This window comes from Anomaloglossus baeobatrachus, chromosome 2 (assembly GCF_048569485.1).
Source record: "Anomaloglossus baeobatrachus isolate aAnoBae1 chromosome 2, aAnoBae1.hap1, whole genome shotgun sequence".
Classification (NCBI taxonomy): Eukaryota; Metazoa; Chordata; class Amphibia; order Anura; family Aromobatidae; genus Anomaloglossus; species Anomaloglossus baeobatrachus.
In genome coordinates this window covers 88,441,721-88,456,785 of record NC_134354.1, presented here as the reverse complement: position 1 = coordinate 88,456,785, position 15,065 = coordinate 88,441,721, and the positions used below count along the sequence as shown (strand labels likewise).

Sequence of the window (15,065 nt, the reverse complement as noted above, 5' to 3'; positions counted from 1 at the left end):
GGAACAGCACATGATCCAAGGCACACCACATCCTCTGTAAAACATGGTGGAGGCAACGTGATGGCATGGGCATGCATAGCTTTCAATGGCACTGGGTCACTTGTGTTTATTGATGACATAACAGCAGACAATAGTAGCCGGATGAATTCTGAAGTGTACCGGGATATACTTTCAGCCCAGATTCAGCCAAATGCCGCAAAGTTGATCGGACGGCGCTTCATAGTACAGATGGACAATGACCCCAAGCATACAGCCAAAGCTACCCAGGAGTTCATGAGTGCAAAAAAGTGGAACATTCTGCAATGGCCAAGTCAATCACCAGATCTTAACCCAATTGAGCATGCATTTCACTTGCTCAAATCCAGACTTAAGACGGAAAGACCCACAAACAAGCAAGACCTGAAGGCTGCGGCTGTAAAGGCCTGGCAAAGCATTAAGAAGGAGGAAACCCAGCGTTTGGTGATGTCCATGGGTTCCAGAGTTAAGGCAGTGATTGCCTCCAAAGGATTCGCAACAAAATATTGAAAATAAAAATATTTTGTTTGGGTTTGGTTTATTTGTCCAATTACTTTTGACCTCCTAAAATGTGGAGTGTTTGTAAAGAAATGTGTACAATTCCTACAATTTCTATCAGATATTTTTGTTCAAACCTTCAAATTAAACGTTACAATCTGCACTTGAATTCTGTTGTAGAGGTTTAATTTCAAATCCAATGTGGTGGTATGCAGAGCCCAACTCGCGAAAATTGTGTCACTGTCCAAATATTTCTGGACCTAACTATGATATATATATATATATATGTATATATATAGATATATTTATTTATATATATACACACACACACTCACCTGTCCTCAGCGCTCAGCTGATTCCGTTGTTTTGTACGATCCGTTGCATCTGTTGCCCACTATATGCAACACATCCTTTGCATCCGTCACACAACGCAATACAACAGATACCGTTAAACGCAAGTGTGAAACTAGCCTAAGTGTGTGGCCAGATGGGCTGCGTGTCTGATATCAGCCTTTAGAGCTTTGCAGGAGCTTTCCTACAAGGCGGGGTTCACATTACGTTTCAGCTCTACATTCATGTCTTCCTCAGTAATTTTGCCTGAATCCTCAAAAACAGAATGTGACTCCATCTTTGACTGAAAAAAAACAGGTAATGCTGAAAAGTAGGTAAAACAAAGTCAGAATTTGTAGGTCTTTGGACTCCGTTTTCATCTTTTGTCCTCAATGACTCTATTTGGGGTTCAGTTGAATCAGTGATTTTTCAGTCATGAATGTGGAGTCAAAACAAAATGTGAATCCAGCCTTAGCATCACTTTCCTGACAATACATCGCTCTATTTATATGTTCACACAGAGGTTTTCACATGGATTTTGAAAAGAATCAGCTTCAAAATCCATCCAAAAGGTTTGTGTGAATATACCCAAAATATATATCTACCATTTTACATTGGTGATAATCTATGGCTCATCTGTCTAAGGGGCTGACTTTTGGGTGTCACAAGGAATTAGGCTCAAATTTTGCTGACTGTCATTGCAGCGTTGGGCTCTGTTCAGATTGTAGATTCTGACACTCCACCCGATGGTTTCTCTGGTGTCTGGGATCAGCATAGGCAGACACGGGTATCGACCTGCTTTGTGCTGAGCAGGCAAACGAATAAAGGGTGCTTTACACGTTGCGACATCGCTAGCGATTGCTAGCGATGTCGCGTGCGATAGCACCCGCCCCCGTCGGTGGCACGATATGTGGTGATCACTGCCGTAGCGAACATTATCGCTACAGCAGCGTCACATGCACATACCTGTGCAGCGCCGTCGCTGTGATGGCCAAACAATCCCTCCCTCAAGGGAGAGGTGCGTTCGGCGTCACCGCGACGTCACTAAGCGGCCAGCCAATAGAAGCGGAGGGGCGGAGATGAGCGGGACGTAACATCCCGCCCACCTCCTTCCTTCCGCATTGCCGGTGGAGGCAGGTAAGGAGATGTTAGTCGTTCCTGCGGTGTCACACACAGCGATGTGTGATGCCGCAGGAGCGACGAACAACATCGTACCTGCTGCAGCAATGATATTAAGGAAATGAGCGACGTGTCAACGAGCAACGATTTTTCACATTTTTGTGCTCGTTGATCGTGGCTCATTTGTGTTACACGCTGCGATGTCGGTAATCGGATGTGCGTCACTACCGACGTGACCCCGACGATATATCGTTACCAATATCGCAGTGTGTAAAGCACACTTTAGTCTCTGCTGGTCTGCTTGCTCCTCTGATCCCATGAGATGAGGAGGCCTATCACACTTGCTCACCTTCTATTTATGCTGGTTGAATTTTTCCACACCCATGCCAGCTATAGTTTTAGCTTTGTTGTTCTGTGAGGTGTGTCCGAGACCTTCTGGTGAAAGTTTTGCTTATTGCTTGGTGTGGTTGTGGAGTTTAACACTGTTGTTTTGTAGCTTCCTTCCTGCTCTTGTTTTTCCTTCTGAATCTCTTATCATCTTAACCTTTGTGCGTGCTGTGTAAGGCTGCTTTCACATATCAGTTTTTTTGCAATCAGGCACAATCCGGCACTTTGCAGAAAAAACGCATCCGTTTTTTTTGCCGCCGGATGCGTTTTTTTCCTCATAGACTTGCATTAGCGCCGGATTGTGCCGCATGGCCTTGCGTTGAGTCAGGTTTTTGCCGGATGCGGCATATTTTGCCGATGCGGCGGCCGGATGGAACGTTGCTTGCAGCGTTTTTTGTCTGCAGCGAAAAACCGCATTGTGCCGGATCCGGCTCGATGCAGCACGATTTACATTGCAAGCCTATGGACACCGGATGCGGCGTCCTGTGGCAAAAAAACGCATCCGGCGGCCGGATGCGGTTTTTTGAACTGCGCATGCTCAGTATCAAACCGGATCCATCAAAAAACGGACGGGACGCATGAAAAAACTTATGCAACGGATCCGTTTTTGTCGCCGCATCCGTTGCATAGGTTTTTGAGCCGGATTGTGCCTGATGCAAAAAAACTAATGTGTGAAAGCAGCCTAACAGAGTTTTAGTTTTCCCTCGTCTGTTTCTGTGGGTTCCATAAAATACTTCTGTCCCATCCCTTCCTGGGGAGAGGGGGAATCAGTTCAGGACTGGTCAAGAGCTGGGCCAGGAAGGAGACTCAGGCCTCTCCACCATCAGGAGTATCCCTGAGGTTAGGGATAGCATATAGCACCCTAGCTTGAGGGACACTGTAGGAGCCCCAGCTCCCCGCTATCCCATATTCATCGTGACACTGGGGCTCCTATTAATTGGCATATTAAAGGGGTAACAGTGCTAAACTTATGGGGCAAAGCTTAAAAGGCACGTGCAAGCCTGGCGATATACAAACATGGCTCAGTTACACCAGTTCTATCAGGAGGAATAGGCCTGAGAAGCTTGTGGAACAATATCGAAAATGTTAGTATTACATACTTCTTCTAGATTAATAACTGTTTAGTTAACCATAAAGGGCACCATTTACGTAATTCTGCTTGTATTTTAGTTTTCTTATTTATAGGGTGGCTATCATTATAAAAACATCTCCGTGCACCCATCTATTATATAAGGAGCAGTATATATTGTTTATGTATTGAAGGACTTTTTCTCTGACTTTTAAGCTTTGTGTATTTTTTGGCTAATTTCCATTAGAGCCAAAAGAGAAAAACTAGTGATTTATTCCTATTTGTCGATTTATACCATGCACCATCTACTGTTGGTAATTACTGACATGATTTACCCTGTAAATCATATTCCATTAGTGTAGGCTTTTAGAAACATATTGCCAGTGTGTAATGTAATTTATATTTAATTTCTGTCTTTCTGAGTTTTATTTTTCTTTTTTTTTTCAGGTTTTATTTTACTTATTGTTATTCCTCTGTTTGTCCGTTGTCCTCCCATAGAGGATCTGTATAATCTACATTTCTAAAGCACACTTTTTAAAACATATCTCTAAGCTAACATCCAAAATAGTAGTATTTTGTCTGCTAACAAAAAAGTTTCAATATAATAATGCACCTGATAATCCATCAATTTCTGATCATTGGGTATCTGATTGTTAGAACGGCCACTGATTCCGTTAGTGAAGCGATCGCTGCACTCTTGATTGCTTCTTCATATTTCTAGGTGATGCATCGTGAATAGGGAAGTGATCATTTGTACACAATTACTAGTTAGAAGTGGCGCCGTATCGTGGAAAAGGATTGTCACGGATGTGTCTGGACCTTCAGGTGCTGCTGCTGGGACCAGGTGCTAAAGAACCCAGCGATCATCCAGACGTTAATGGACGCTGTCTCTTTAAGGGCTTGATTTAGGTATTTTTTCTGTTTCCTTGCCAGGTTGGAGGAGCCATTTTCTCCAGCTGGCAATTAAGGGCCTTTATAATATGGGGTCTCTCAGTCCTCCAGTGCGGGTTATACTCTTCACCTGGAGAAGTTGCTTGCTCAGGAGTTACTGTATATTCTGAAGATTCCCTCTCAAGATAAGTTGCTGTTTTTCCTCTTTTGCTGGTTATTTTTGTGTTTGTTCCCCCCCTTCCCCCGTGGATTGGTGGGTGGTGGGATTTAGTCCTAGGGTCTGGCTAGGAGACAGGGGCACATTGGCGGGCCACACCTCCTAACCCTTATAGGTACCTCTGGTTTGAGGGCAAGCGCATGGCCCCCCCAGTGACAGGGTCAGCGCAGGAGCCTCTGGTTTCCGCCCCCTCTTTGTGTTTCAGCCTCCCTTATTCCCAGGAGTCCTCTTGTTGGGTGTCTCTCCCCACACCCAGCGTGACAAGGATAGGGGGGAGCTGGACTTTTAGTGCGATCCCTTTTGTTCCCAGGATATGTGTAGATCTTAGAGACATGGCTGGACCTTCAACATGTAGAATAATTTGCTGGCTGCACCTTCTACCTGTAGGATCATTGGCTGGCTGCACCTTCTACATGCAGAATAATTTGCTGGCTGCATGTTCTTTGTGTAGCATCATTTACTTGCAGCACCTTCTATGTGTAAGATAACTGGCTGGCTGCACCTTCTACATGTAAGATCATTTGCTGGCTGCACCTTCTGTGTGTAGGATCATTGGCTGGCTGCACTGTCTACGTGTAGGATCACTTGCTGGTTGCACCTTCTACGTGTGGGATCATTTGCTGGGTGCACCTTCTAGGTGTAGGATCATTTGCTGGCTGCACCTTCTGTGTGTAGGATCATTGGCTGGCTGCACTGTCTACGTGTAGGATCACTGGCTGGTTGCACCTTCTACGTGTGGGATCATTTGCTGGGTGCACCTTCTAGGTGTAGGATCATTTGCTGGGTGCACCTTCTGTGTGTAGGATCATTGGCTGGCTGCACTGTCTACGTGTAGGATCACTTGCTGGTTGCACCTTCTACGTGTGGGATCATTTGCTGGGTGTACCTTCTAGGTGTAGGATCATTTGCTGGCTGCACCTTCTGTGTGTAGGATCATTGGCTGGCTGCACTGTCTACGTGTAGGATCACTTGCTGGTTGCACCTTCTACGTGTGGGATCATTTGCTGGGTGCACCTTCTAGGTGTAGGATCATTTGCTGGGTGCACCTTCTAGGTGTAGGATCATTTGCTGGCTGCACCCTCTACGTGTAGGATCATTTGCTGGCTGCACCTTCTACTTGTAGGATCATTTGCTGGCTGCACCTTCTACGTGTAAGATCATTTGCTGGCTGCACCTTCTACGTGTAAGACCATTTGCTCCAAACTGAAAAGGGTGTCCAATGACAACAAACTCTTTAAATAGAGATGAGCAATTCAATTCACACTGCCATTGTCTGGTGTCTTCCTGGCTTAGCATCCTTAGTGCCTCTGGTGCTTACTAGGCCGCACAAGATATTATGACGCTTGTCAGGGATGCAACGTTGAGGTTTCCAGTAGCAAAAAGGAAGACCAGCAGCCATGGACACTGGACTGTTATAGGGAAATGTAAATATTATTTTTGTATAATTTTATATTGCTCATTCACTGTTGACTATAATCTGTACTGTATTATAGGGAAGTACCAAGATCCACAAACTACCTGCGAGTCTCATGACCTGAACTTGGTAGCCTTGGTAGGCTGTCAAGTTTGGGTGAAGACCTCCGCTGCCAGTTTGTGTCTGGTGGTCCATACTCTGATCTACAGATGGCTGAATTCAATGAGTAATCTAGCACGTGGCTTGCATTCCTTGTGATATTATGGTCATTTTGGGATACGCAGTCAATTTATAGAAATTCCTAATCAGGAAACGAGCCACAATGCAAGTTATTTAGAAACCAACGTAGTGAAAATCAGGACAATCTCCTGCTCCACGTACGGCCAAGCGCTGACATCATGTCCACATGTCAGAATGGATTTCTACCACTTCAGGCCTACAGAGAGACATCTTTGTAAATGGCTAAAATATTAGTCTTTCCAAGTTAACATTTCAAGTTTTAATTGAAAGCAGATAGAGTTCAACTGGAAAGGTTACAATCCAACAAAAGTGCTATGTCTGAAATCGGAGCGAGAGCTAGGTCTTGACTGGCAGCTATTGAAGCGCCATTTCAAAGAAATATATTATCTGCTATTTTTTATTACTTCAAATATTATTTTTGCTTTAAAAGCTTAATAATGCCATGATTTATGCCAGGGCTGATGAATTAGAGCAATGATAGAATGAGATTTCAAATTAAAATTCTCTTCATGTTGGTCGTATAGGAGAACAGAGAGAATTTTATTCTTATTACTTTCATGGTGTAGGGTGTCCCTGGCAATGGTAAAATAAATAGATGTGGTTTACATTAGGAAATGTATTCCTTGGGCTACGATTACTAAAATGACTGTTGGGGATATGTGACTCTACGCACTTGTATGAAACATTACACTATACCGCCACTATATATGGCAAACATGCAAGGATTTTTAAGTCCTGGCTTTGAGCTCTGAGTTTTGATGGCTGCCATTTCATAAAATAAACTAATAATCATCAACATACATTTGTCTTTAAAAGGGCCACCTTTGTTGCTTGCAAATCGGATGCCATTTTTGTATGGAAAAATCTGTACCAATATTTATCATAAAGGGTCAATTCCGTCTTATCCTCATATGATATGTCATCACTTTTTATTTAAAGAGACGCAAAGAAAAAGTCTTAGCAGGCTCAGCACTTTTGCAATGGATCCACAGATGCACAGATTAGCGTGGCTGGCATCCACGATTACGATACAGGAAAAAGGTAGAACTTCAGCATACTGTTCCTCTAAAATGTTTGTTCTTTATTCACTTTTAAAATTCCATATAAAATGTCATATTCCGGGCACCAGCCCCTCTTACACGTTTCGGACATATGCCTATGAGCAAGGACTATGTTCGAATTGCGTAAGGCGGGGCTGGTGCCCAGAATATAAAATTTTATATGGAATTTTAAAATTGAATAAATAAGAAAAATTTTAGAGGACCGGTATGCTGGAATTCTACGGTTTTCCTGTTCTTTAAAGGGAACCAACCAGCAGGATTTTCACATATAAAGTAAAGCATAGCTTTTGTTAAGAGATTTTATGTTTTATTTCAGAAATATGTTCAAGTAAAGTTCCAGCAATGCACTGCTATTTGATTGACAGGTGCAACAATAAGTTAATATGTAGGTCGGCTCGCCTGGCCTTCCTCCCCCTGTCACCATCATAGATATTAATTCCGGTGCCGGCAGACAAATATTGGCGGGAATAATTAGCAAGACCCGACCCACATATTCACTTCCTGTTGCACCTGTCAATCAAATAGCAGTGCATTGCTGGAACTTTACTTGCACATATTTCTGAAATACAACATCCAATCTCAGACCAAAAGCTATGCTTACATTCAGCATCCTAGCACCAATATAGCACTGGCTTTACTTTATATATGAAAATCCTGCTGGTTGGTTCTCTTTAAACGGAGTATCTCCTCCTTCCTTAGATTTATATTTTTGGGGTCGGCAACAATTAATGGCTTTAAAGTCTATATGAGTTAGGTGTACGATTATTTCTATGAAATATCAGAGCTCTATTTCATTTCCTTGAACCCACAAAAAAGGTTTGGAATAAAGAGATGGTAAAATACAATGTGAAATATAACACCACCACTCTAAAGAGGGTTTCTTTTAATTACGGTATATTAGTAACTTATTTAATCTTCACAGCATTTTTGGTATTGTTAGATTTCTTTTATACACAGTAATCCATCTTTACACACCTCACACATTGGCTTTTCGTAGATGTCTTCTTGCCACTGTGTAGCATTTGATTGGATCGCATCTCTCTGAAGCGCCTCCAAGACCCGCTTTGGAGTGACAAATCCATACTGGGCCTCCAGTAGAGCCAAGTCAATTTTTTCTGCCTTCAGTACAGATATGACTTCATCTCGAGCCTAAGGGAAGAAAACTGTGCTTGTTAGTATGCTTCTGAATTGCATGCTACAAACAAAGATGTCTTGGCTAATATCCAAAATCATGTTTCAAGGCACATTAAGCCACGTGCTCACGTCGAGTGTTTGCTGAATTTATTACCTCTGTATTTGTAGCCAAAACCAGGAGTGGCTAAAAAAAAATATGGAATTGGTGCTCGTGTTTCTATTATACTTTTCCTGTGATTGTAAAAACTCACCAAATACTCAATGTGAGCATATGGACTTTAAAGTATTGGACTTGATAGTTTTAACCACCTTGACCAGAGCTAATTAACCCCTTTCCAAATTTGGACATATTGGTATGTCTTATTTTGTGATTACCAGCCAACCTTGGTCATACCTGGTATGTCCGGATGATCGCGCATACAGAGGAGCTGTGCACGCACGATCGTCGCTAGGAGCTTGGCTTACGTTACAGCCGAGCCCCTTCTCTCACAGCAAGGAACAATGCCTGCACCACTCCTGGCTGTTTAATCCTCTAAATACTGCAATCAATATCGATTGGAACATTTAAGAGGCTGGGATAGAAGGTGTCCGATCTGCGCCCCTGCGACATAATCGCAAGAGCCATAGCAACCTGAGGTCATGATGACGACCTCCTGGCCATCCAGCTACAGCAAGCCTGTTACAGCATGCCAGGAGCATGGTCTAAAAGGCTTCTGTCACTGTATCACTGACAGGTGTAATGCATTGCCATACGGGGGTATGACAACACGTTAAATCAGCGATCAGCGTAATGAAAGGTAATGTCCCAATGAGGGACTAAGTAAAAAAGTAAAAAAAGTTTTAAAAAAATTGTAAATATGTATTTAAAAGAAAAAATGAAAACACAAACAAACAAAGCCCAAATAACTATAAATAGGTATATTTATGTAAAAATAAACAAAAAAGTAAATTTATTAAGTATCGCTACATTCTGATCTCTAAAACTATTTAACCCCATCAGTGAACTACAATTTGTTTGTTCCTAAAATGTGTCAAATTTGTTGTTTATAAAACTGCCAAAGTGAATTAAAAAGCGATAAAAAAGATGAATGTAAATAAAAATGGTATCACTGGAAACATCATTGTCCCTCAATAAAAAGCTGTCAATCAGCTCTACTAGCATAAACATACAAAGTTTTTTAATTTTTTTTGTCTATAAAAAAGTTTTTACTTTGCAAAACAGCAAAAGATTAAAAAAAACCTACATAAATATGGTATTGCTGTAATTGTACTGATAAGAATAAAGTTATCCTGTCACTTTAAGTACACGCAGAGCGGCATAAAACCCCAAAAGCAATTCCTGAATTGCTGTTTTTTTTTGTTCATTATGCCTACTAAACATTGGAATAGAAAGTGATCAAAAATTGGTATGTGCCTGAAAATGGTACCAATAAAAATGTCAACTCATCCCTTAAAAACCAAACCCTCACATGACTCTCTTGTTAGAAATACAGAAAAACTATATCTCTCAAAATATGGCAACGCAAAACTTTTTGGGGAAATAAAATAAAACATTTATTAGTTTGTGATTTTGACCAAACATAAAAAAATATATATAAATTTGGTATCAATGTAATCACACCTACCTGAAAAATAAAGCCATCTAATCACTTATACCACTAATAGAATGGCGTAAAAAATAACTAAAACTAATTTTTGACCTGCTGCTGATTTGTTCATTCTTCCTTCCAAAGATTGTAGTAAATCTCGGCTCACATTTATCCTGCGCTGTATGTTGAAAACTGACACCCGGGTCTTGTTGTAAATTTCTAAAATATGTAATTCAGCCAGAACCCTGGATGGAAGGTTCCTTATAGTGAGACAGAAGGAGTCACTGTAGACTCTGTCTTGTCTATGATCCATCGGTGTCCCTCTTTTTAGGCGTGCATAAAAGCGCAGTCAGCCACAGATTTGTGCACATCTGAAAAGCCAGACCTCAGTAAACGGAGTGTGTATTAACTCTGACTGCTTCATTAGTGCATGGATCCCTCTGGGGCTTCATCTGAATCACGTTTCAGCTATTTAGATGATGTAAGTTATCAGCGTAGAGCACCAGATTCATGTGAACAGATCCAAAATGTTCTGTTCCCCAAAATGCCACCAATAAAAGCTTCTACCCAAACCACAAAAAAACAAGGGTACTACAATGGCATATTTGCAATTTTCACTCTGCAACTTCCACTGCATTTTTGTGTCTGGAAAACACCCATAGCGCAAAAATAGTCAGCACAACAACAGATGAATTCCCAGAGGGGTGTACATTTTAATAAGGGGGTCACTCCGGGGGGCGTGGGGGGGTGTTTCCACTGTTTAGGCACATCAACGGTTCTGCAGATGAAGAACTCAAAGAATTCTAGAAAAATCTACAATGCATAAGTCAAATTGCGCTCCTTCCCCCTTGAGCCCTGCCGTGTGGCCAAACAGTACTGTACAGTCACATGTGGTGTATGGCCACGTTCAGCAGAAATTGTATATTGTGTATTCTATATTATGGGGCTTTTTAAGGCTACATGCGCATGCTGATTTTTTTCCTGCTTTTTTGCTGCTTTTTTGGCTGCAGTTTTGTCAGCTGAACTTTCTGACATCTGACTTCCCAGCAAAGTCTATGAGAAGTCAGATTTGTCATGCGCACATTGCAGTTTATTTGTCAGCGTTTTTTTTGTCAAAAATTTGTGACAAAAAAAATGCAGCATGTTCATTCTTCCTGCGTTTTTGTCAACATTTGTCACCCATTGAAATCAATGAGGGCATCAAAAACGCAGGAAAAATGCATGCTAATCAAAAGTGGTGCATTTTACCTGCCTTTTACCTGCGTTTTTGGTACCAAAAACGCAGGTGATTTGTCAGGAAGTGAGGTAACAGGCAAGTGGTCACGTCCCGTCCTCCACGTGTTCCCCGAAGTACCGCTGTCCCCAGGGGAGATGATGTGGAGGACGGACGGAGACTATCAGCAGCGGCGGCAGCGAGAGGGAAAAATCAATGTTTTCAGCTGCCAATGTCCATCCCCCTCTCGCTGCTGCCGCCGCCGCTGATAGTCCCGTCCTCCACATCATCTCCCCTGTGCGTGCACGCTGGGGACAGCGGTACTTCGGGGAACACGTGGAGGACGGGACTATCAGCGGCGGCGGCAGCAGCGAGAGGGGGATGGACATTGGCTGGCTGGCATTAAAATTGGGGGGGACCGCACGCCAGTTTTTTTTAATTATTTATTTCTAATTTTTTTTTTTTTCAATTCAACAAGCTTTATGGGCTTGTTTTGAACTGAAAAATACATGAAACAATTGTTGACAAAACTGCAGCCAAAAACGCACCAAAAAAGCAGCAAAAACGCACCAAAAAAGCACCTACATTTTTTGTGACCTTTCCAGGCTCTCTCTGACAAGGTGCAGTTTTGGCTGCAGTTTGTGAACACGAAAAAGAAGCAGCGTGCGCATGTAGCCTTAGCCTTTTTCCCTTGGGAAAATAAAAAAAGTCTGAGGCTAAAACCGTATTTTAATGATAAAAATGTAATTATTAGCTCTTCACCACAGAATGGTGTAAAATTCTTTCACACACCTATTGTGTCAAAATCCTCACTGTATCACTATCACTAGATATATTCCCTGAGGGCTGCAGTTTGTAAAATGTGGTCACTTATAGAGGGTTCTGATGTTCCGGCACCTCTAGGGCTCTGCCAACATGACATGACCATTCGAGCAAAATTAGCATTTTCATATGGCGCTCCATCCCTCCTGAGCTTTGCACTGTGCCTGAAAAGTGATTTCTAACCACACATAGGATATTGGTGAACTTGGGAGAAATTGCTTAACAAATTGGTCCATTTCCTCCTAATAGCCATTTGGAAATTTAAAGTCTTGGGGCAAAATAAACTCAAAACATTTTAGTGGAAAAAAAAAATTAATTTTCCCGGCCCGATGTTACATTATTCTGTGAACAATCTGTGGGCATCAAACGCTCACTGTACCCCTAGACAAATTCCTCAAGAGGTGTACTTTTCAAAATGGGGTCACATATGGGTGTTTTCTGCTGCTCTGCCAACTTAGCGGCTCTTAAATATGTGACATGGCGCCCTTGGTAGACTATTTCTGCCAAATCTATGCTCGAATAGCGCTCCCCTTCCTAGCCCTGCCATGCACTCAAACAGTAGTTTTCCACTGCATATGGGGTATTGTTGTACTCAGAAAAATAGCTCAACAAATTGTAGAGTCCATTTTCTCCTGTTTCCCTTCTGAAAATTAACAATTTTAATCTAAAGCAACATTTTTGTTGGAAAAATTAGATTTTTTTTTTATTTTCATGGCTCTATGTTGTAAAATTCTGTGAAGCACCTATAGGTTCAAAGTGCTCACTACGCCTCAAGATAAATTCCTTGAGGGATCTAGTTTCCAAAATGGGGTCACTTGTGAGGGGTTTCCACTGTTTAGGCACAACAGAGGGTCTGCAAACGCAACATAGCGTCCGCTATAGATTCCAAACGATTTTGCGTTCCTAAAGTTAAATGGTACGTCTTACCTTCTGAACCCTGCTGTACGCCCAAACAGTAGTTTCCACCACATATGGCGTACCGGTGTAGTCAGAAGAAATTGCAGAACAAATTGGTGTATAATGTACTGTTATTCTTGTGAAAATGCAAAATGTAGGGCTAAAGCAACATTTTGGGGGAAAAAGTAACTTTTTAATTTTTTTCAGTCCACATTGCTCTTATTTCTGTGAAGCACCTAAAATGTTAATAGAGATGTCTTGAACTTTTTTTTTTTAGGGGTACAGTTTTTAAACTTGTGTCACTTTGCAGTATTTTCGTATTTTCTGTCGTAAAGACCCCACAAAGTCACTTCAAATGTGATGTGGTCTCTAAAAAAATTTTGGTTTTGTAAATTTTGTTGGAAAAATGAGAAATTGCTGATAAACTTTTTAGAGTGCGTGCCCACAATCAGTGTTTGCAACGTTTTGGATGCAGCATGCTTCAGCTGCGTCCAAAATGCTGCGTTGTACAGTACAAGCATAATAGACAGGATTTCTAGAAATCACGTGCCCACTGTGCTTGTTTTTTCCACAGCAAACACTGACATGCGGTGCGTCTTTCCAGACCGCAGTATGTCAACTGTTTGCTGCAGATTCGCATCCGTCCTCCGTAGGGAGAATACAAGCAAGAGACCGCAGCGCACTGAACCCTGATCGTGGGTGCAAAACCGATGCGGTCTCCTGCATTCTCCTGCAGAGGAGACTCGCGGCCCCGCAGGTCAAGACCCACTGCATCCAGGACGCAGTGAGTCCTGATCGTGGGCACATACCCTTAACCCTTCTAACTTCCTAACAATAAAAAAATCTGTTTAAAAAAACTGATACTGATGTAAGCTAGACATGTAGTAAGTGTTATTTGTTAATTATTTTCTGTGACAGAACTCTCTGGTTTAAAGGGAACCAGTCATCAGAAATTTAGCTTTAAACCTAAAAGTTTCCCCCTCTGCAGCTCCTGGGCTGCATTCTAGCAGGGTTCCTGTACTTTTTGTGGCCCCTTTTAAACCAAATTAAATACTTTATAAACTTGTACCTTTTGCTATGTAAATTTTGTAAATCGTCCATGGGGCGGGCTCTCTGCTGACCGTTGCTCTTCCTCCAGCAGATTTACGCTGCCCCCCAACTCTGAATTTCATATCTCAGGACGCCGCCCCTGGGCGCCTGTGGTCCCGCGCATGCGCTGTGCGACTGTAGCGGGACTGTGCACTGTGTGCACGTGTGACCGCTGGTGACGTTTTGCGCAGGCACGAGGTTATGGGCGGCGCTGTGAGTGTCATCAGCAAGTGCCGCCCATAACCTCGTGACCGCACTTTCCCCTCTTCCTCCAGCGTTCTGCGCAAGCGCTTGCTGGCCAGATGGCCCGACATCACCTCTTTCCCATCTTGCCCTGCTGCAGGGTAAGATGGGAAGGAGGTGACGTCTGGTTATTTGGCCGGCGAGCACTTGCGCAGAACGCTGGAGGCAGTGGGGGAAGGCGCTCCACAAGATTATGGGCGGGCACTTGCGATGCAATCACAGCGCCACCCATAATCTCGTGCTTGTGACACACGTCATCAGCGATCCTGGCGTGGGCGGCACCTCGAGCGCAGTGGGCGGCGTCCTGATGGATGAAATGGAGCGTGGGGGGACGGCGTCAATCTGCAGGAGGGACAGCAACGGTCACAAGAGAGCCCGCCCCCATGGACGATTTACAAAATTTACATAGCAAAAGGTACAAGTTTATAAAGTATTTAATTTGGTTTAAAAGGGGCCACAAAAAGTACAGGAACCCTGCTAGGATGCAGCCCAGGAGCTGCAGAGGGGGAAACTTTTAGGTTTCAAGCTAAATTTCTGATGACAGGTTCCCTTTAAGGACATAAAATTTAAAGTTTGAAAACTTCTAAATGTTCACCAAAATTCCGATATTTTCACAAATAAGCGCAAAAAATATAGTCCTAAGTTTACCACTATCATAAAGTAATGTATCACGAAAAAATATTCTCTGAATCACTGGGATCCATTGAAGCGTTCCAAATATATATTACCACAAAAATTGACACTGGTCAGAATTTTTAAAATTGCAATGGTCAGGAAGGTGAAAACAAACTGGGTAGTGTAGGGGTTAACATAGCTTCCCCCCATTACCTCTGAAAA

The 15,065-nt window shown here is 42.5% G+C and overlaps 2 protein-coding genes across 3 annotated transcripts in view; one reads left to right on the top strand and one right to left on the bottom strand.

Annotated features, from left to right (window-relative positions):
- Positions 1-15,065, top strand: part of CMSS1 (cms1 ribosomal small subunit homolog) — a 410,349-nt gene that overhangs the window by 172,626 nt on the left and 222,658 nt on the right. The gene's annotated exons all lie outside the window — the stretch shown is intronic.
- The window catches only part of FILIP1L (filamin A interacting protein 1 like), a 342,688-nt gene that overhangs the window by 160,449 nt on the left and 167,174 nt on the right, over positions 1-15,065 (bottom strand). For both annotated transcript variants that reach the window (XM_075335146.1, XM_075335144.1), the window contains exon 3: positions 8,217-8,390. In XM_075335146.1, the coding sequence (XP_075191261.1) occupies positions 8,217-8,390 (174 nt within the window). The remainder of the gene's footprint in view (positions 1-8,216; positions 8,391-15,065) is intronic.